The sequence below is a fragment of the Haliotis asinina genome, chromosome 1, assembly GCF_037392515.1.
Source record: "Haliotis asinina isolate JCU_RB_2024 chromosome 1, JCU_Hal_asi_v2, whole genome shotgun sequence".
In the NCBI taxonomy this organism is placed as follows: domain Eukaryota; kingdom Metazoa; phylum Mollusca; class Gastropoda; order Lepetellida; family Haliotidae; genus Haliotis; species Haliotis asinina.
The window spans coordinates 13,391,631-13,415,837 of record NC_090280.1 but is presented as its reverse complement, the minus strand read 5'-3'; the positions used below and the strand labels follow the sequence as shown (position 1 = coordinate 13,415,837).

Below are 24,207 nucleotides of genomic sequence, written 5' to 3'. Positions count from 1 at the left end.
GTATAACTATATTTGGGTTTAACTCATTTGCGAGCATTCAACTCTGACCTCTGAACATTATGAAGTCTGCATTGATATTCAATGTGTCCGATAAAGTATCATTCAGGAGTTTGCCTCGAACCTGCAACCTTAAGTACGTGCAGGTCTGGCTGTCCACGAGTTGATCAATAGATCCCTCCACAAGGAATAGTGCGGAAAATCATTCGTCTATCCATGTTTCTGAAGAACAATGTTGCATTGTTGTCTCAGTGGACATGCCGGTGTGATTGGGAAAAGCCTCGACTTGGTCTGGGTATTTTAAATATAGATTCTACTCTATCAAAACGTTGCAGGTCATTCACGTGAAGGAGATGAGGAAGAGGTGTTGGGCATCTCTGTTGAGGAGGTCGAGGATAAGGAACGTCCTTGCTGACCATAAGGCATACACAATTAATGACAATCAGAAACGCAAAGGGCTAAATTACTCGCCCTGAAATATATTAAGTTGTTTTTCTAGACAAGTCCAAACGCACGGTAGAAAACCAGAACCGCTACGTCACCACGCAGTAATGATCTTCACGGATATCACGATAATCACATTTGTCGGAGCTCAGTGATTATTTACATCAACGAACGGGAGTTGTGTCTAGGCTAATGGCTCATTATGTTGTGTTTCTTGCTTAGCCTATCCAGTTAATATCTTATCGTTATCGTCATATAAATGATTTGTATTACTATATTCAGTGCAGTGTGCGTGTCTGTCCACGTGTGTCTAGTCACTTGTGGTTAACTGCATTTGGGTGAGAAATGTGTCACTTAAACAACACACCATGATCGGAAATGCATATGTGTATACACATTTCCTTTTAGGAAAGTAAAGGTTCGAATATCGTATGGGACTCAAACTAACAAATATCGTGAATATCCGGGTCAGTAATGATTGTCGTAAAAGGCTACTAAAGGGATCGGGTGCTCAGGCGCCTACACGTGGTTTACACATGTCATCGTATTCCAGCTGCGTAGATCGATATTCATGCTGTTGATCACTGGACCTACAGATAGAACGCTGTGGGCACGCTGTGTATGAATATTGCTTAACACCGCACCAGCAATGTTGCAGCTATTCGTGGCGGGAAAAGGTCCCTCTCACATCGAAAATAAGAACAGTGATGTTGAAAATCACGAAAACATCAGTTACGTATCACATTCAAGGGTAAAACTGATCTCTGATATAATTTTTTCACACAATATGACTTCTTTTAAGTATACTTAAATCAAGTGGTTAAAAAATTGTTAAAAAGGAACATCGTCATAAAAACGCTGACTGTCTAATATCGGAAAACACATTCAAGCGATTCTACACATAATACATGGTAGAGTGACGGACAAGGAGGCAAGATTTATGCTACTCTTAGTGTCCAATGAGTGAGTTAAGATTTATCGTCACATCGGCAATATTTCAGCCATATCGTGAAGAGAACATTTAATACTGAAATGAAATATAGGTCTACTATAAAAACCTGTCAACCAATTACAGTAAAACAACTAGAATATCACAATTATCACTAAAACTAGCGAGGAAAGATAAAACTATTATCACTATGTGGACAACACAATATGAAAACAGGCTATAGATCGCCAACAACTGAAGGTAGATCACCACACTAGGGACCATGGGGACTTACAGTACCTTTGCTACCTGCATGGGCCCTAGATGGATTTACACCATCCCCTTAGCTGCTGGCGTTTGTAGGAAATTTTAGCCAAATTAAAATAACAAATATACTACGCTTAAACATCCTGGTAAGTTGACATTGACTTTGAACGTTTCAGGACTTATGTACCCTGTCAGGAGGACAATAATTTTACAATACTTCAGCCCCCTTTGAGGGTACAGCTACTAACAATTCAAGCTACTAATCTAAACTACCAACAATTAAAATACATCAATTTACAGAACATATTACTCAAAATTCAACCAAAAAAAATCAATTTCTTTTAAAAAAACAATGATTAAATGAGAATTAACAGTGTTAAAAAGATCCTTGACAGTTTTGACACTGACATATTTATTTGTAAATGTGGTTACGGCGACTGCTTCGTAAACGACGTTATTTCATTCAAATTAGACTTCGGGCAATAAAAAGTTTATTTTTCAAATATTCCAGTAATACACCAATCAGGACATGTAAAATAGTACATTCTTTTACGTTTAGACATTACGAGTTATTGTCATGAAATATATTAAACTATCTTAAGATGTTACCTTTGTTCAAGACGTTCACTCACAAATTAAACAGCTACACCAGCTGATTTCCAGAGATGTTTCAGTGCACCTTTGATGAAGAATCGCCCGACGCCTTCTATACATGCTGCATACAGAGGTCCTGACGATCATGTAGTATTGTGGTCTTGGCTGTAGCTCCTCCCACAAGGCAGCGCCCGTTTATGAGGAAAGCCAATAGGTCATGCACGGTAACATAAATCGAGGTCCGTACTTCTACATATTCCGTCAACGAGCCATCCGTCGCCTAACAGTACACCATTACATACAACGTGGCGTCCGTCGCCTAACAGTACACCATTACATACAACGTGGCGTCCGTCGCCTAACAGTACACCATTACATACAACGTGGCGTCTGTCGCCTAACAGTACACCATTACATACAACGTGGTGTCCGTCGCCTAACAGTACACCATTACATACAACGTGGCGTCCGTCTCCTACCTATACGTCAACATATATAGTGTGCCGTCCGACTCTTACCAAAACGTCAACATATACAGCGTGCCGTCTGTCTCCTACCAAAACGTCAACATATACAGCGTACCGTCCGTCTCCTACCAAAACGTCAACACATACAGCGTGCCGTCTGTCTCCTACCAAAACGTCAGCATATACAGCGTGCCATCCCACTCTTACCTATACGTCAACAAATGTAGTGTGCCGTCCGTCTCCTACCAAAACGTCAACATATCCAAAGTGCCTCAGTGTCCTATCTATATCCTCAGTCTCGTATCTATACGTCAACCTACACAACGTAGCGTCCGTCTCCTACCTATACGTCAACATATACAACGTGGCTTCCGTCTTTTACCTATACATCAACATATATAACGTGGCGTCCATGTCCTACCTATACATCAACATATATAACGTGGCGTCCATGTCCTACCTATACGTCAACATACATAACGTGGTTTTCGTTTCTTACCTATACGTCAACATATATAACGTGGCTTCCGTTTCTTACCTATACGTCAACACACAGGGGCTTGTATCGCTTAGAAACGGCGTTCGAAGGACACATGGGTGTATAGACCCTACCCTAGCACTATATAAAAGGAAAGGGATGTAACGAAGAAACCACCTCCTCCTGGATCAAAGGTACATGCCACCGCGTAAAATATTTTAAGCCCCCGCCAAGGCCACCGGATCGAAAGCCAGGCGATTTCCTTACAAAATGAGCAATAAATGGTCACAATCGGATTATTATTTCAAAAGTTATACGCCACGAATCATCGAAAACAGCTACCTCCGCAATTTCACGCCAAAATCATGGATCACTCAATGCGGCGAAAAATCACCTTTTAAATTTATTTTATTAATTCCATCCACGTTGACAGCACCAGCGTTGGACTGCATTCGATCGACTGCGGCATTCCGTGGGTCGGAAAACATATTGCAACATCTACATGTCATTCTTTCGGCAGTAAGCAAGCATTTTAACCAAAATCGCCGTCAATCCTACTTACTTGTCGGCCATAAGTGACCTTGACATTCAAGTGAACTGAGCAGATCCGCACAAACACACTCGGGCCATCCGATTGGTTGGAAATAAAATATACAATTGGAATGGCCAATCGGATGTCCCGAGTCCGAGTCCTTCTCCAAACTGTAAGGCCACATCTACACATACCATCCATCTAATAGTCTTGCTCCAAGGCTGTACTGAAAGCTTAGCACATATATATATATATATATATATAAATATATACATATATATATATAGTCTGGTTCATAATTATTGAGAATTTTTCTTCTTACTTTGAGCTATCCTAACACCTCAACTGATGCACTGATACTTAAAACTAAGTAATGGTATAAGGGAGGTAACTCATCTTGGCCTACTGAGTATGGTACAATTAGAGTTACCTCCCCTGAATTTGTAGCAGACGTCATTCTCCTCAGCACTGTCAATAATGTCTGCTGAAGATAAAAGAAGGTTGATTTTTGAGTTGTGTAATCAAGGAATTGATGATGTAAATACATTGGCAGAGAGAACAGGAACTCCTCTTTCTACTGTGTATAGAATTAGGAAGAATTTTAAAGAGGGAAAGGATTTGGGGCACCAGAAAGGAGCAGGGAGACCCAGAAAATTGGACTTCTCAGATCGCGTCCGGCTGGGAATTTTAGCGTCTAAAAAGCAAAGGGCAAGCATATCCAACATCAGGTATGAAATGATAGAAAGGGGATCAACAGTTGTAGCAAAATCTACAGTTAGAAGAAATTTGATTGATCTTGGATGGGAGAAAAAGACTGGAATTCCTTCTCCTCTCATGAAACAAGAACATAAAGACAGGCGTGTTGAGTGGTGTTTGGCACATGAAAACTTTGAATGGGAAAATGTTATTTTTACTGATGAAAGCTCAATATGGGTATATCCCAATAATGTGAAAATATGGACAAAGTCTGCGTCAGCACCGTTGTATCGACGACCTAAATACAGCCCAAAGTTTCATGTATGGGGAGGGATATCCTTATTAGGAACGACCCGCTGTGTGTGTTTGAGGGATATCTGACAAGTCAACGCTACACTAACATATTAGATAATTTTCTCCTTCCAAGTGCACATGTGTTTTATGGAAATGACTGGACTTTGCAGCAAGATAATGATCCTAAACACACCGCAAAACATGCCAAGCAGTGGTTTCAGGAGAAAAATGTGACTGCATTACCATTTCCTGCATATAGTCCTGACTTAAATCCCATTGAGAACATTTGGGGGATGACGAAGGAATGTGTGAATCAAAAGGGGTTGACAAAAATTGAAGACATGAAGAGAGAAGTGGTCCGATACTGGGACAGCATAACTCACGAGACACTAACCTCTCTGATAGGAAGTATGCCTACCCGTCTTAGACTGTGCCCTGAAGCTCAAGGAGACTTGATAAAATATTAAATTGTTACCTACACAACATGAAAAGGTCAGTTCACTTTCACAATACATTCAATTTTACCTGATTTGTTCTCGTTTAATAATAAGAAATGCTTTAGCTATTCTCAATAATTTTGAACCATACTGTATATATATATATATATACAATAATTCTATTGTTTGAAGAGGCACGTCTAACTAAGCATTCCATTGTGTTATTTATACTTTTTAAAGATTATCATTTAAACTATTGTGCATTATTATTTTTAGAAATTACCATTTAAAGTATTAATCATTACATTATATGGGAGTCCCAATCAAGAGCTTTACTTTATACGCATGGTTTTGGCTACATTTGGGAAAGACAAGTAGATTGTGTTCCTTCTCTTATTGTTGGATTTTCCCATAGGCTGAAATGCACTTAGGAACAGGAGAGGCATGATAATATCGTTAATAGCCGTAAATATTAGTATTATTATCTATGTAAGACAGTTTTCCAAACCGAGTCTTATCTCTCTGCTACCATAAATATATTAAGAATTTGATTGGCACACTTCCGCTAGTTATGATAAGAGAGGATACACCGAATGTTTGCTGAATACATTACATAGGAAAAGGGGATAGAATTTCGGCGCATTTTGGTCATATACTGAAACAAATAGATCGTTTGAATAAACGAAGTTTTGAAATGATTTAGTCTATGACACTGCAAATTACAAGCACTTGTTCATATACATCATATAATATCAATAAATACATATCACGATACTAATGTATTTGTTAAACCCGTGTATATTATTGGATACGTACCGTCTGACTGTCCACTTCTTGATTCCTTGTATGGGTTTTATTGTTACAGATAACATTAGATATGGTCTGTCATACCTCCTAGGACTTGAGTCTTTGCTTCAAACTTTTTGTATATCGACCCTGTAACGTAAAAACATTCATGATCGATTGTGGAGTGTCACATTTTCCATGTCTGGACACACCAGTACGCACGAATCTACAAAACTTATTATATCCCTTTGATTGCTGTGCTGTATTTGCATGTGTCCCTGTATAATATATGGACCATGTTGTGCATAGGACTTATGAATTTTGTAGATCTATTTTATAATGTAAAATTAGTTAGCAGCCACCGAGGAATGGTGTATCTTCCTTGTCCCTTGTCGTATTCATATTCATTCGTATTATGTATCACACCATCAATACAGGTATATTTTCCATCCAATAAATCTCCCATTAAAACTTAAATCTTTTTTTTTGTATTTGAGGTGAAAGGTTTGCTAGGTCTTCCATGCCCTGATGCTATTGTAAAATATTCTCGGTATGACCATGTGTCATTGATAGCGGTCTGAATATATCCTCACAGCCGTAAATCACCGACCTTCAAGAAGTTGTTTATATAATGTATAAATCATTATATAATATCTCTATGCCATGATACATCTGTACCTTGTTAAACCAACACAATAGTGGTTATTAACCGTCTTATTTTCTGTGTCTTCATGCCCTGTATGGGTAGCCTTGTAATGTAGCATTTCATATAGTCTGTTATATTCTTTCGGATATCTTGTCTTTACCTTAATTGTTTTGTATATTTATACTGCAATGTGAAGTTGTGCATTGTTGTTCGTGGAATGTTGTATCTCTCATGCCTGGACACCCCTATACAAATATTCTGCATAACTGATGTTATTGTACATAGCCTTGTTGTACCTGTGTAAGTCTCAGTATAATGTATGGACCATGTTATACAATGGCTTTGTCTTGAAACGTTTGCATATTTACTATATGGTGGATAATTAGGCAGTATTGACCGTGCCGTGGAATGATGTGTCTCTCCTGCCTGGATATACATGTATAACTATCTAGTAAACCGTCAAATAGCCTTGCTGTATTTGTAAGCTTCTGTATATTGTATGAACCATGTTGTACATAGGACCTATAACCCACACCATCGTACTGAATAAAGAGAATAATAAATAAGAAATATTACATTAGAGACTTGCATATTGTTTTTTTTTTCAGAAATTATCATTTGAACTATTAGTTATGAGCTTAGAGGGTTGTGCAAGTCTCCCGTCCAACTGCATGGTGATTTACCGTTGTGTTGTTCTTTTACTCTGAGGATTTGAGAAACAGTCGATATTGCCCATTTTCATTCGATGCATTCAGCGTCAGGTCAGATCGGGTCATGTCATGCTGTATTGCCCTGAAGGGGGTTTTATGTTCATGAGAGTTAAGAAATAAAGAAAACCACTTTTATGACATGAGAAACACCAGTTACAATGGCGAGATCAGTCCCGCATCAAAAACCAAACTTCCTAACTTATATCAGTATTCATACGTAAAGAAAAAAACATAATTTTAAAGACAGGTATGCAAAGCGCATTACTTGTAAAATATATTGCCTTAAAGCATATTTTAGTCAGATGAACACACACAGTTTGAAAAATGGCGATGATATTCCTAGAAAGAACAATTTACGATATTTATTTCAAGAATATTAAACAAGAAATGAACAATTCAATATTGTTGATTAAGCATCGAAATACATACGCTCACAAAGTACTTGGTGACATTCAAACATTATTGTTTTTATTCAAGTAATTGTTGGAATTAATAGTACGGAGGATATATGGCGGCGGGCTGTAAATAATCGCGTCTGCACCACACAATTCAGTGATCAACACTATGAGCATCAATATGCGCGATTGGGAATCGATGACACGTGTCAGCCAGGTGAGAGCGCCTGACCACCCGATCCCGTGCATTGTTGCAGTTAGGGTAGTGCCTGCATTGATGCTTTGGTGTGCATACACGCTATTGACTAACAGCAGTGGCATTATGAAGGGTTTGTGTTATAACGTTAGTCTTACGGTAAAAGCGTTCGCTAGTCACGCCGAGGACCGGAGTTCGGTTCCCCATATGAGTGAATCCCTTTTGTGGTGTCCTCTGCTGTGATATTTCTGGAATATTACCAAAAGCGGCGAAAAATTAAACTCACTCACTGAAATAACATGCTTGGTTTGTTATCACAGTTTTAATCCTACTGACTCAAGTATATACACTAATATACACGTTGAAACGCATGTAATAGTGAGATACAACAGGCAGATAAGCTCAAGTTATGTTGGAAGACTAGGGTCCTCTGATACAATAAGTATTCCTCTGCTTGAAGAAACTGGTATTAACTAGTTATTACTTGTCAGAGTACATCCAAGTAACATTTCGGTTCAATGTTTCAGTTGCCATGATTAAATCCGATTGAACGATCATGCTTGTCAGAGGCGACTAATCCGGTGGTCAGGTTCGCTGACTTGCTTGACACATGTCATCGGGTCTTAAGTGCGCAGAACGATGCTCATGCTTTTGATCACTGGCTTGTCTGGTCCATACTAGATCATTTACACACCGCCATATAGCTGGAATATTGCTGAGTGCGGCGTAAAACTCAACTCACTCACTCAATCCGGTTTGGGTTGTGTACACCCGAAGAGTAGTTTAGTCACAGTAAGCATGATGTGAAAGGTAAGACTACCTATTAATGAGATTCACCTACAAGTGTACTGAAACATATTTATGACTAATCCGGGTTCGAATCTAGGTTCAGATATTTTGGGGGGTGCCTGCCTCGGAAACCACGGGAATTTCTCTCCCGCACGCACGCACGCGTATAAACACACCCACACATGTTCACACTTTCATATGCACGCACTCTTTCAAACATTAACTCAGATGCTGTTCATTGTTGTGTTGTGTTGGTCTGCCTCCGCCTCGCACATGCGAGTGCAGATACATATACACATTGCACACACAGACACACACACCCACGCGCGCGCGAGATCACATATACTTCCAAACATTCACAATTAAACGCACGCTCAATTATGGTTAGTTACATTTACCAGGCTGTATAGAATGGTACGCCATTTGAAGTCATAATCATACATCCGGCCTTCATCCTCGATCTCAAGAGATATCTGAGTAACCAATTCTTTTATGTAGTAGATATTTTAGGTCTTAAATGTCAGTAAACATCATAGCATAGTTGTTCTTGAAACAATTATCTTCTGTCTCTGCTGCAGTACACCACGCAAAGCGTTTCAACATGATGGGTATCGGATATGAACATTATCGATCGGTATTTGAAGGGACACAACTCTTGTCGGCTTAAAAACTACCCATTACTGTAATAAATAACCGTCTTGAATATTTCGTTACGTCAAAAATGTTTGTTTCCACCATATAGTTAAACGTTTTCTAAAAAGAAAAATTCTGATAATACTTTTCGTGTCGAGGTCAAAGTGTCAATGTCGTGAGGTATTATGGATTCATTCTGTCTGTGAAACAACTGTATTGTTTCAGGTCATAAACCAAAAGTCTGCTAATCTATCCTCACGTATCTAAACTCATGCATGCATTAGCACACGCACGCAGGCGCGGATACACACCACCCTCAATTACACGCATGCACTCACAGGGCAAAGAGTCAAAGTGGCCATGCGCTATGGTTTTTTAAAACATTTCTTAACACTCATAACATTTTCATACGTTGTATTATTTGACATCCATATTTAAAAAATGACAAAAGAAGTTATTTCAAACAAACCTTCATGTTTATTACACGTCAACAAATCGCAGTTTCAACAAATAACAAGACATATATCTGTAGGTTCTCTCTGCACCTTTGTACTATTTATTACTCCATACATCAGTTACATCAAGTTGGAAACATTTCATTCCACTGGTTTAGCTGGACGGAGACGTTCCACAGTGCTCAACTCTCCGTCCTTGTAGAGACGCCAAGCTGCGAATACCTCCTCTTGATCACGTAATTAGTTAAGGAGGCAGTTCCGTATTCACATCTTAAAGGTCACATGCAACCAAAGCATCAAACATAATTAAAACACATTTATCACTTATTCATGACATATGAGACACATTGCTGCTTTCAAAAAAAAAAAAAAATAAACAAAATTATAAGCGTAAAATAGTGATTCAAAAGTGCAAAATTTTGTTCTTGGGCTTACTTCCCCCGAAACGAAGCCCTCGGGAGACCGAACCCAGTCATAGCGGGTGGATATGCACTCAAGTGTAACGACGGCTTCCGATTGGCTGTTTCATTTGCTGACATGCTGAGGGTTCATTGTGTGTACAGAAAGATGATCTGTTTGATGGGCATTTTAGAAGTACAGCCAGTCAACAACTTCTTTTGTGTACTTGATGCGTCGTTTCACTATGGATTCATATATTGTTGTCAAGCAAAATCATATACACGAAAAGAAGTCGTTATCCATGAAGAATGTATATAGAGATGTTGGGTTTAGAAAATACATGTTCTCTGAATTTGCGCTCGATCCAATAAAAAAACCATGTCAGTCGAGATGGTAAACTACTGCGTGGCTGGAATCTGTCATTCGTCCAAGTACAAAACAGGACTTGAATCTGACAAGAGTTTGCACAAGTTTCCGTCAGATCCAGTTATCCGAAAAAAATGAATGTAGTTTGTTTGCAACCCACAGACATAAAAACATAAAAACTTTGGGGTGAATGTATACGAAAACACTGATTTAGAAGATATGTTTATCCTGACTGTGAGGCACATTTCCCAACTGTGTCGTCATGCACAGTCTGTGTGCCACTTTCGTTTGATGGATTGCTTATATTTTAGAAAACGACAAGCAAAAATACTGTTCTGTTATCCTCATAGGAACAACCACTTTATGCTATTTCTACATTAGATTTATCCGAGTACCTGCAACTTCTGTCCCCTCCTTTGTTTCTTTATTATGGACCCTGGTGCATATGAACTGAAGCTAACGGGTACGTATAAATATGCAAAGTGTATTTTTCACACAATTGTATTTTCATTTGTAACTGTACCTTATATTTTACAAGCACACAGACATATTTGAAAATGTGCACCATGCATTAACCACGACAGATTAGATGTGGTTTAACTGTTATTGTCATGATGTTATTTCTTTCCTTGTTGAATCACGTTATGTTTCTGTCTTTAATTGAAAGAATATTAGTGCTGATGGTATGAGGCGAGAGGATTCTACTTGTATTGTTTAGGCCACTGCTCACTGACCATGTCTTTATGATGGAGTAGTGCCGGTAAAAGTAGACGAAACTACCTTACTATATCCCGACGAGATCTTTGGTATACTCCCGTATACTTCAGACAATCTGTTATTGGAAGTGTTTCATGTTGGACGCCATTCAAATATGCCAACTATTCCTGTTTCCCATGAGTCCATATTGGTTTAGTTATAGAGACGTCTTGGCAGCTCACGGTGCAAATCCACAGCTTGTAACTGTCTAGGTCATATCAACACAAATATCTTCTCTATAGCTGAAACGGTAAGAACAGCAACAGGATGCTGTATAAAGGTGCATGTTATCACCATGTGGTGTAATACACAATGGAAAGTGGAATTATAATTTCTGTTCCAGCCAGAAGTAGTCAAATGTCTGGTTGTCCTGCATGATGAATTTGTACTTGTTCCCTATACCAAGGTGTCAAGTGTCATACAATTAAATGCAATCATCACTAAATTAAATGTTTAGTCTCAAAGGTTTGTTGCAAACAGCAGATGAATATGCTGCATGTGAAGGCGAACACCTGAGCGAAATAGACCACTGATCAGTGCTATCAAAGTATTCGAAAACAGACAACCCATTCCTCTCATGCACTAGATTCCATAGTTCCAAAACAATTCGAAAAAGAGGGGCATGTTTTGGCGAGAAACGGCTTTCTTTGTATACACAGAAGCATTCGACACAACTAGAATTATACAGCATGTAGATTCCCAAGCGCATAGAGGATTTGTTTGTAATTTCACAATCTCAGAAAAGACTGGGTTCAGTTATTGAAATAAATAAGGTCATTTGTTTCACTTTTGCTCCAGGTTTGCTTGAAATGTGATTGACAATAACCATCAAGTACACAATTCCTTTTCCCCTCATTTACTCACCTTAAAGGACCTCAGATGTGGGGCGATTAAAGTTTCTCGCCAACGGTCTAATTACGTAACCAAGGTGCAAGCTGTCAGCCACCTGCTCCGTCGACCGTGACGGACGCGAGGACAGGGCAACTGTCCAATTTGGTAGAATTTCTTCAGCCTAAACTATATATATATATATTTGAAAATATCCGTGGGTATTTCTTGTCTAACTGTAATAAAGTATCACAAAAGTGTAGGCTTTTTCAGGCTTGCTAATGAATGGGTGGTGTAGTGACTGATCCAATTTGATCCTCTGTCTGCTCGATATTTAATCATGTGTATAGGCACGCAGCAAGCCGTTTGTTTCTGGACAAAATACGTTAGGGGTAATGGTATTTTTATGACTGATGTTTCATCAGCATGTGAATGAATAAATACACCAGTATTCATAATTTCAAAATTTGCAATTATCCCTATCTATTTTGTCCAGTATTGAGGTATTAAGCGTTAGCCCAACTTTCATACCAAAAATCATGTGCAAGCCCGGACTTTTTTATAATGGTCCTTACACCGTTTTTTTTTATTACCTACGACAAGAAAAACACACATTTGATTTATTTGAATGTATTTAAATTACTAACACCCACTTTGCCATTGCTAGAAAATGCAAATGCTTATATAGTTCTCATGTAACAATGAAGTTACGTTCGTATACTCAAAACAGTGTAACCTTGCTGCCAAGGCATGACACCACTTCTTATTCCCTACACTGATTATAAAGCTACCATTGGATCTTACATCCGTGATCTGATGCAGAAGAGGTGGGACACTCATGTAGGTATCAACAAATTACATGAAATAAAACCCTGTATCGGTTATACCTACTTGGGTTGTCAGTCCAGATTTGAAGAGGTCATCATGCGACGATGTCGTATTGGCCACACCAGATATACCCACAACTACCTACTGAAAGGTGAGGATCCTCTGTTCTGCATCCCTTGTGATGAAAGAATCACAGTCAAGCAAATCCTGCTTGACTGTCTTGAATACTCCATCACAACTGATACCTATTTTAAATCACGAACTATGAAGGATCTTTTTAACAATATCAGTTCTCATTTAATTATTGGACTTTTAAAAGAATTGGATTTGTTGACTGATTTGTAAATAGATCAATATTTTATGATTGGAACTTTAAATTAATAACTCAGATTGTTAGTGGCAGTACCCTCAAGGGAGCTTGAAGTACCGTAAAATTATTGTCCACTTGAGAGGGTACGTAACTGACAAAACATTTGAAGTAAAATTTAATCTTCTACACTTTTAGATGTAATATATTGTCATTTTAATCTGTGGCTAAACTTGCATACATTCGCCAGTAGCTGAAGGGATGGTGTAAATCCCACTAGGGATCATGCAGGTAGCTAAGGTACTGTAAGTCCCCATGGCCCCTAGCATGGTGATCTACCTTCAGTTGTTGGTGATCAATGGCCAACTTTTACGTGGTATTGTCCGACATAGTTTTCTGTTTTTAAAAATACATTCTAGCTAGTTTTAACTCTTATTGTGATACTCTAGTTATTTTGCAGTCCTTCGATGACTGGTTCTTTAATTACTTGTATTTTTTGTGTACATCTACAACATTTCCCGTCTCTATATGGCTACAATATTGCCGATGTGACGTCAAATTTTAACTCACTCACCACTCACTTAAAACAGTGTAGGCCCAATTAAAATTGCATACAATACATCGATTACTTCTCAGTTGCTGCAACCCGTCTTACGTAACTGATAACAGCAGGACATCCACATTTGTCGATCTATGTAATGATATTAAGAGTGATTCCGCACATGACTCGTCAAACAGGATGCCTGAAACCTTTTCGATTGTCAAGTGTCCTTTCATGTCTAGCAATATCCCAACAGCCCCGACATGACTTTTGTCGTACAAATGAACATGCCACTGTAAGTCAACGAGCTTGATAGGACCTTTAAGTACTTCAGTTAAGTGTGCAAGATTTCACTTTTTTTCTCTCTGTAATCTATCATTGTTATTACAATAAGTATCGCCACACACCCATTTTGATTGTGACTGACAGTCACAGTTTTAAGTTGCTGTCTATACAAACTATCTTGCAAAGTTAACAGTAAGCAAATCTAGTCTTCTAATGGGATAGCACCATTTCATCCCGGACTCACAAACATTTCGGAAACCTACATTACCCTGTATCCACTAGGTTTCCGCAACATAGGAAACTAATTTATGTTTGCTATCTTCGATCAGCGAACTGAAACCTGTGGAAACTCAGTTTGTGTTCAGTACAGTTTCAGGTGTAGAAACATGACGAAAACCAAAATTTGTTACTTTGAGTTTTGTAAAGTATGCGGAAACTCTCATTGCCTGTTTCCGAAAACTGAAGCCTAGCGGAAACCAAGTATTCACTGGGTCTGAGCAAGAAAGGAAACTCAGTTATATTTTGCTGTGGTGATATGTCACAAACTAGAACAAGATAATAATGATAACAAGGAAACAATTTATTTACGTCCCACTATGAATTCTCGATCACACTGGCGAAGCACATACACACTACAAACATCCACTTACCTAGTAATATCTGATTCTTCTAAACACTGATTACATGCCTTACAATTAAGTTCATGCACAGGTAATGAGTTAATTCAGTTCCTCTAACAGACTATGATCATGTGAGACCATACGACTAGTATCAGTCAGTACATTCCACTGACTACCGTCAGACTATGCAATTGTCCTTGCTTTGTACTGTCAGTCTATCTGACTGGTTACCCTCCTTGTACCACCAGTACATCCGACTGGTTACCGCCTTGTACCATCAGTTCATCTCACTGGTTATCCTTCCTGTACCATGGGTCAATCCGACTGTCACCTTCCTGCTACCGTCAGTAAGTGTACATTTGGTTCCTGCAAACCCCTAGCATTACTTACAAGATGGTTCTGGTGAGCATTGCTATCATCACATGTTCTCAGTCAAGGTGATATTACAAGTGTGTCTTTAAAAGAAATAGCAAGTGAATTTCAAAGGTAATGTATATACATAGACCCACGCTACCAGTTGTGTGTTTCAGCAAAAAAACTAAAAAAACACCCTTCACGGACTGCGATAGCAAAATCTACCAAATGCAGTTCACAGGCTGCGTTCGCAAAACTACATGTACACAACAGCAATACTTTTTATATGTATATATAGATGTGTTCGAGATCACAAGGAACTGAATAATTAACATGACAAGGTATAATATTCCACACAGTGTCCACCAGCTAATGCACCGCTTAACAACGACTGACAACTAAGGTGGTGCCCATAGTTACCACAGAGGCGGCGTGTTCTTGTTGTGTTGGTCCTACACTGTTCAGGCAGGACTGAAAGAATATAACCTTCGCTGTCTCTCGGAGAGGTTTGTACAATTTGAAGTAAAGACACAGTTTCGTGACATGATAGGAAGCGTTCAGTGTCCACAAAACTCCCTTAATACCTTGCATCTTAATTTTAGTTGAGGCTACAGTTGCTACGGGGAGGTAGGTGAGGAGGTAGAAGATAGTGAGGATGTGAATCATCTGAGACAGCTGCACCTTCTTTGTGTTGTTAGGACCAATGGTGGCAATGGTGGGACTTTTCGTAAGGGATCGAATTTTCAAGAAGCAAGTCGTTGCTGTACAGAAGGGGATACCGAATACGTTGATCAGAATGAGAACAAGAAACCAACAGTTTGATTGCGTTGTGTTCATGTACACGGTGTCTGTAGATGCATTGTAGTCCACTGTGTAGAAAGATGGTGCGAAGTAGTACAGGGAGGAAAGAGAAATATTAAAAGTCCAGGACCAACCAAGGAAGACAAACACCCGTTTCCATGTAACCATGCGAGAGTACTGCTGTTGCTTGCATATCGCTAGGTAGAGGTTTGCTGAAACGGCACTTAAGCTGTGGGAGATCACACCGCTGAGAGCGAGAATACAAAGCCGAAGACATATGTCAAGTTGGACTATTCGAGGACGAACTACATATACATATATAACACACTGAGTGACACATTCTTGAAGAACTTCAGCTGCAGCATGGTTTATTATAAGAGCTCCAGAGAATCCTCTCATGCCGGGGGTCTTTGAAAAGATAACGATGATGAGGATGTTCCCTAAAATGCACAAAGCGTTGACTGCTGCAGTTATCGCTGTCACAACTGTTACTGCATCTGTGAGGACTACAGTTTCATTACCGTGATCCATTACAAAGAACACTGTGGAACGCTGTTGAAGTATCGGAGCAGTCGTCAAGTTTCCAGCAACCAGAAATGTGTTGATAGACATTAAACAAGAAGACGAAAGCAGTTTTATTTCATTCCCCCACCCTTTCTGGCGATGTTCATCTGGGACGTTGCCCTGCAATGATAAAGGATTATTAGTAAATGGCATTTGACAATTTTTTCTTGCTGAGAGAGAAAGTGGGAGAGAGGGGCTGGATGGATTATTGAGTCGCAAGGCTACAGACCCGGTGTATATCTCATAGATTATAGCTAAAATAGGTAACGTTATCTGTAACACATGTTGTCAGAAATGTTGTCATTATCAATCCTCTTATTAGGTGAGCTCAGCTCTTGATGTTACGACTTGCTTTAAATTCGGTTCAATGTTTACCATTCGTCACATATAAATAGTTTCAGTTCTCTATTCTCATAAACCGCCCTGTGGGTGCAAGAGCACGTATACAAATACAAAATCAAATTTAAATTCAATATGACAGAATACAACATATTAACATCATTTTCTGACACGAACTGATAGATGTAGGATACATTTTGATAGATATACTATGTCTTGAGATGTTTTCACAGAAGATATTTTCGTGAACATTATTTCATTGTGTAAATATTGCTTCCTCAAAGTATCTAATTCTTTGCAATGAAAAGTATAATGATACTCACCTCATTGAGGTAAGTTTTGGGTAAAATTATCTTTAAGGACGTGTTCAACTTTCGAAACCAGCCAGTGGGTTGTATGTACAAAGTGATGGATTTTCAGAAACATACGAGATTCCAGTATTGTCTAATAGAGTTTTAACGTGTGAGAGCCAGGGATTATCTTTTTCATATGTTGTTCTTTGGAAGAGTATTATTACATTAAGTGGGTAAGCTTATAAACTCATTCTTAGCAAGTGCACTTGTGGCAAACTAATAAACGTTAACATATATCACAATTCTAATAGGGAATCTTTCTAATTCTTCCGTACAGCGTAAAACAATGGGTTGCGTTACTGGTGTTAAGTACTGAAAAAAGCAGGCTGATAGATTTGGCAAAGGTCAAGGTCCAATGTGGCTACTCTCAATCGTGACGTTAAAGCTGTTTTGTTCGATGATCCATGTTTGTATAAAGTGTGTAAGTGTAACCTCCGTCGTCCTTCACAAGCAATACCGTTGTTTTATTTTTATATTATTATATATTGTATTTTAGCTATAATAATCCCTCTGTGTTTTCAACTTTCCTCAGTAGTTGAACAGTTAATGAAAGATCTCATGTTGTTGCAAATGATAATGTCTAGAAAAATAGAACTATCCTGATATTATAATTAAAAGGGAGAGTATAACTGTATGTATTCATGGGTTTGCAGTATGCACATTGTCAACAGTCGTTCGTATGCAGCAGTGACATAGTACTATAGGGAGTGGTAGTCCGAGATCAGGTCCCTTGTGAAAGGTATTTTTACGATACATTACGAATATTGTGGGAATGATGGTGGAGCATCATTCGAGGTACATGCAAAATTGTACGAAAATCGATAGATTAAGTTAGGAAATATTCACTTTTTAGTTAGCATTGGGTCGGGTGAAAGGCTAACTATCCAGCATATTGCCATACTTGTTATATAGTAGCCAGATGATTTTATGGACTTGGTGGTCCGTCTTTCAAGTAGCACAAGTTCGGTCTTTGATGTCCTTTTCATCAATATCGTAAGTTTTGATAGACCATCTCCTCCTACGTGGCTTTGTGAGTTCGCTGCCAATTAAGCAGTCGCCAATTTCATTTTAATGGACTCGGCAGTTTTCTCTTTGTTGGTGAAACGAGTGATTTCAATATTCATGGCCGACACTAACTGAGGTAGTCGCGTGACCCACTCATCTCCTGCGCATACTAATGTCCGAATAAGTGCTCAACGAATGGCTTGGCTGCAATGGCCTCCGTCTCACCATGCCTGATTTGGACGTAGCGCTTGGCTAGCAAGCTGCAACACAGGATCGGCCAGGTCAGTGTGCTGAGCTTGTATATGCGCTCTAACATGCGAGCAGCGACTGGCGATGTCCACTACGGTAAGGGTGTATTTGTAGGTTTTGCATCACGCCCTGTCCTGTGGTAGAAACATGAGGTCGACACATCAAACTTTCATGTCGGTACACAGTGCAGTGCCGGCAGGCATTTGCCATGACGCCTTGCGATGCTTTCGCAGGCTTGTGGTACTTTTTAGCGACACTGGCAAGCGCGTGTATAGTGCCCATGCCTTTCCAGTATCCATCTGGCCATCCGTTTCCTGTGTTTTCTTTCTCGTTTGATGGGACTAGTTTCACGTGTTTTCTCAAAATCTTCATGGTCTTGCCAAACACCGAGTTGTTCATGAGTTTCTACAGAGTCTTTTGAAGAGTCTTTTGTTGGCCAGCTTTCGTAAATACCTTCTCATTACGCAAGACTCCTTTCACGGACTTTGGTCGAATTCGCGCACTCTGTAATTGTTCATGAGTTTCATTCCCAGCGCTAATACAGTTACAGTATGCAGAAGTGAATGATGTTTTTGTTAATCAAGTTCGGGAACAAGGTTTTTGACGTTAGACAGTTTATTTTTTCCCAACAAGTTTGGCTGATATCCGTGGTGATGACCGAGTTAGTCAAGTTGCTGTAAAAGTGGTCGATGTGAGGTAATCACATTTCGTTGAACCTGGACCAGCCATCCGTCTATTTTTAAGCACAGACACCCTTCCTCAATAGCAGGAGTCAAGTCTTGGCATCCGTGTATTCATTGTTGATGTGGAAGCCGTCCTAATCGTTGGTCTTGACTAGTGTGTCCAGAGACAACAGAAGGAACTGAATTTCAGACCATCTAATGAGAAGGAGATGCATTTTTCCATCTTGTTTGGGATGCACGTTAAGTTATCACCACCCTTCACGATGGCCTGCATGATCAAGTGGGAATCGTAACCGCGAAGATTGTGAAACACGACGGGGATTTCGATGTGTTTGGGATTGACTTTAAGCTTCAAGTTGCACGCATAGTGAACGGCATCTCCTTCGTTTCCTCATCACATCGAATGAGTATGTAACCAGTAAACCTGCAGGCTGTGTGTTCTTGCGTTTATGCATGAAACATTTTCCGGAGATGAAGCCACGGTGTTGACACTCTTCATGAGGGCCTTGAAGTCAGCATAGATGACATAACACATGTGGGCATTTGACTTTTGTGGTTCATGAATTTTAAGATATTGTCATTGGGGATGTTGATTCGAACGGACGTCTGTCCCACACCACGACAATCTTCCCACTGCGATACTAGCAGGTAGGCTTTCATGAAGCTGTGCAGACGCCATTGAGAAAAGAATGTTTCTTTCTGATGTGTTCCGTTTCCTGCAACAGTCTCCTAATACCTATTATCCTATTATTATAGTGATTCTTGTCACCTTGGTGGATCCTGAATACATTGTATCCGATCAGAGAGCTGATCCTTTGCATGATGGTTTTGTTCCCTTCATGTCCAAACACTTTGATGGCTATGTGGTTGTTCTGATTTGCAATTTTGTTGATATGGGTGATCAGAGTGTGTTTGTGTATGCCGTCCCAGTTAAGCCTGTCTTCTTTGGGATAGTTCAAAGGTCTGTCCGAATGAGAGCTGGACAGATCTGAGCGATACCCTCATACAATTTTCGCCTTTGTTTTTGTCATTGACGATGGCTTGTTTATTTCTCTTGTAGTATGATGGCAAGTCCAGGTACAAATGTGCGTGCAGCGTTGGAGTGATTCTCGTATTTTGTTCAATAAGGCGACGCGTCTATGGACTCCGCTTGAGTCACAACTTTCTTTTACACCTCTGAAGTAAGGCTGGATGTCGTCAGTGATCAGCAGTTAGATGATGTTTTGGGCGACGCTCAAATTTTCATTCTGCACTTCTGCAGTTATTGGCAGGTAACTCCTTCCGCCTTCTTGACGAGTTTAAAATAATAATGAAATACACATAAATCTCTTCTTAATCTTGAAACTTGGTTATGTAGATGAGATGACCTCAGACCACGTACGCTCTGAGGGCTTTGCAATCGTGATAAGGCTAAATGAAAAAAAGTGAAATGTTTCTCGGGCATTGGTGCGTCACTTTTATTTGTGCACGTAACAAGTTTTATTACCATTTGAAAAACATAATTTTGACTTGCCGCAACCCCATCACCCATTTGTTCACTATAAGAATGAGTGTCCAGATAAAAACCTTCCAGTTACTGTATGTCCAGCGCAAAAGCGGTCCGGACTCGTCACACAAGATCACGCAGTCTGGATTGGGGGTAAATCAAAGTTTTATCCAAAAACGTCTCTATTTGTGCACAAATGTTCCATTTTCTGTATTGTGTTGCGAATCACATGCAAATCTAAATTCGATTTGCCAGGTTGCTATCTTGCTTCTGTTGTCAATGCGGTGTCCGCTGCCATGCAGTCTACCGTCGCCAATGGCTTGCATGTCCAACCACAGTGTGTATATGATTTCCATGTGGTCAGCAAGCATTATGTAGTGTACACCCAGTTCTTTGACGACTTGTTGATTTCAGGCACTTGCCGTTTGATGGCCAGTAGTTAAGCCATCATGCCGTGGCTGAACAGCTGGTTGGGCACGCCCACGATGATCACTTTCACTTTTGTGATCTCTGGATTGAAAAACCTTTCGAATTTCAAATGTATTGTATTCAGCCACTGATGTTGATGTTTCACAGCACTGATCGCCCGGTGCCACAGGACTCGGTTGTTTCAGGACGGGCAGCTTTCCAAAGTACTGGTTTCGAGTCCATGGACCATGTTAACGTAAGGCGAGTTGTCGATGAGGTAAGTGCCGGGATCACTATTTGGAGTAGCAATGACTTTGCCTCAGTCACGGAACGAGAGTTTGTATACCAGCCAGTCGTCCTTGGTAAAATGGCATGTGTCCCCCAAGTGAGTCGAGCGGCGAACAAAACCAGTGTCTGTATGCCTTGGCGATGGCTTTTTCACCCACCTGGATACTCTTGAGCATGTTTTGCATGAATCTATACCTCACTCACAACGGAGTCGTTTTTCAGTTATAGAAACAGATGCCTTGGAACACCATGTTAATGCGTTCATTAGCGGTTCTCCAGATGTCCATGTAACAGTAAAACACGTCACTGTCGTCAATACTCAAGCCCGGTTGCCACTGATTTATTGGTGGTTTTCGAACCAGTCAAACCGTGCCGGGGAGGGTAACGTCGTTCGCACCAAGGTTGGGGAATCGAACCAGCAGCGTTTGGCCTTTAATCGGTTGTGCTCACATCCGAGATGAATTATATTTTGAAGATCAGAAACACTTTTCTGCAAAGACCACCATTGCTCTAGGAACCATACGGACCGAACTCAGTGCCATGGAGAGCGCGTTACATTGAGACAATTTGCGAGATGTACCTCAATGAAAAGACAAAACCATGTACACCATGTGTGGATCGCTGGTTAATAACATTGCTAAACCGAACGCGCTCGAGGACCGTATCGCTATCAGAGACAACCCAGCTGAAAAAGAGCGCCGCATCAACTTGCTGGTCAGCAGATCAGCTAATCATCGAGCTAGAAAGCTTACCAATCACCGTGAGAGATTGCCGGCTGCGTCATGTGGTTGCCGCCGTGTGTCAGCGAGGCGAAATATTGACAGGGCGTAGCTCTGAAAGTTGCACAGCTTAAGACAAACCGCACCTTGCTACTTTACAACAAGTAGTAAGTGGGTGAGTTAATATTTAATGTCACATCGGCAGTATTTCAGCCATATCGTGACGGGAACAAAACACTAAAATGGAATAGTCAAACCGCGTTAATCCGAACACTTCTGTTTTTCATCAAAAACGTTCGGATAGTGAAACATACGGACTACTGAAGCAAACGCCACTTCAGGAGAGTGACTTCCCTTTGACATACTGAGACAAGAACACACGAACGTATACATGTATCAAATGACTTTATTACAGTTTGTAGACATAACAACTTGCATATTAACATAACAATCAATCAATGCAATGAATAGATTATTTATAGTATTACACATACCAATTACTCACTTGCGTTGAAAGAAATCTCCAATAACAGTCTGTTTGGACAGTGGCTTGAAAGAATCACGCATGTTGAGCATTGTCTCCAAGTTTTTGTCATCTCCAACACACTCGAAATGGTTTATCATAGAGTCCATACAGGCTCTCAGTTGGCGGACAGTAGGAGCTGGTGTCGTTTCGGGCTCATCGTCGGAATCTTCTGGGTCGTTGTCGGCACTTGTGACCATGGATACAATTTCATCCAACGACAGCGAGGGGCTGGTTTCTGCATCATTGTCGATGTTAATGTAGTCATCAGCGTTTTCAATATCTCCATTTTCATTGGGGAAACGTTTGAGAAACTGACGAAGTTCTGACAAAGCCATGTCATCTTCATCAATGACAGCGTCAGATGGAGTAGGGATAATGTCAGCATGACGGTAACAGTTCTGAATGGTGGAGCTCTTTACTTCCGACCGGGCAGTTTTGACGACGCGAAGTGCTTCTCTGAGATTGAGCGTTTGAGGCAGGTCGTCTTCAGCACATCGGATGAAATGTTTCACGAGATATTTCTTGTAGTGGGCCTTGAAAGTTCTTATGATGCCATCATCCATCGGTTGAATGTGAGATGTGGTGCTGGGAGGCAGGAAGTGAACTTTCACATTGGTCAATTTGACATTGGCACAGTTATGACTTGCAGCGTTGTCACAAAGTAAGATCACGTGTCGACCACGTGATCGCATCTGTCTGTCAAATGACCGCAGCCAATCGCAAAACATGTCTGATGTCATCCACGCTTTCTTGTTAAAACGATAGCGCACATACATTTCCGGGTTAAAGTCTCTTCCGAAACATCTGGGACGTCTCGATTTTGCGATCACAAATGGCTTGATTTTGACTGTGCCGGATGCATTCCCACACAAGGCAATGGCGATCTTTTCTTTCGATTTCTTTGTGCCGGGCATTTTCTGGCTTGCCGGGGTGTGGTTTGGTCCGAGTTTGTAGAACAACCCTGTCTCATCAATATTGAAGATGTCCTCTTCGTCATATTCTTTCAGAACGGCTTTCAGCTCCTCTCGCCCACGAATTACGGCGGTTTTATCAACACTAGCTGATTCCCCTTGATGAACTAGTTTTGAAATTGAGTATCGTGATTTGAAGCGGTAACGCCACCCGCGTGAATAGCCAAAATCATGAATGTCCATTTTGTTTCCAAAATCATTAGCCTTTTCTAACAGAATATCATCACTGACCGAGGCGTTCTTACTGGTCATTTCATTTGTCCAAACAAAAAGAGCCTCCTCTAACTTTTGATGTTTAGCATTTCTTGCCCTAGTCAAAGAAGCCGAATCTTCCGCAATGTTTAGCCACTTCTCCTTATTACGCCAAATGTCCGAAATAGTGCTCTTGCCGATTAAGTGTCCGAATTCTTGACCAAAATGCTTACTAATCAGATCAAAACTGGCTTTAGGATTTTTCTCTTTGTATCTACAAATTTCTCTTTTTCGTGCGGCAGTAATTTCACATCGTTTACGCTTAGGGGCGGGACTTGCCATCGTGACTGACAGGTGTCAAGTGCAGCTGATCTCATTTTGACTCGATCGGTATTTTATACAGCAAGGAAACATGACAGGTATTACTCAAACTAAACAAAAGTGAAACCTATTAACTGATTAAAATCACAAACTAATGCCATGTGTGTATTATAAAAAAACTGTCAACAAAGGACAGTAAAACAACTAGAATATCACAGAAAAGAATGTAAAACTAGTAACTATATACCTAAAACAATTTGTCTATAGAGGAAAA

The 24,207-nt window shown here is 40.1% G+C and overlaps 1 protein-coding gene across 1 annotated transcript; it reads right to left on the bottom strand.

Annotated features, from left to right (window-relative positions):
- Positions 1-337: 337 nt before the first annotated feature.
- Positions 338-23,954, bottom strand: LOC137293438 (tigger transposable element-derived protein 6-like). Its single transcript, XM_067824017.1, has 4 exons — positions 22,429-23,954; positions 16,482-16,513; positions 15,613-15,789; positions 338-408 (listed from the first exon to the last, which is right to left on the bottom strand). The coding sequence occupies exons 1-4, from the start codon at positions 23,952-23,954 to the stop codon at positions 338-340; spliced, it is 1,806 nt and encodes a 601-aa protein (XP_067680118.1).
- Between the last annotated feature and the right edge of the window lie 253 nt (positions 23,955-24,207).

Coding starts and splice junctions, on each gene's coding strand:
- LOC137293438 (XM_067824017.1), bottom strand. CDS start 23,954: ATGGCAAGTCCCGCCCCTAAGCGTAAACGATGTGAAATTACTGCCGCA. Junction 15,790..16,481: donor GATGAACATCGCCAGAAAGG/GTGGGGGAATGA, acceptor CCTTCTGTACAG/CAACGACTTGCTTCTTGAAA. Junction 409..15,612: donor AACTAAAATTAAGATGCAAG/GTATTAAGGGAG, acceptor CCTTATGGTCAG/CAAGGACGTTCCTTATCCTC.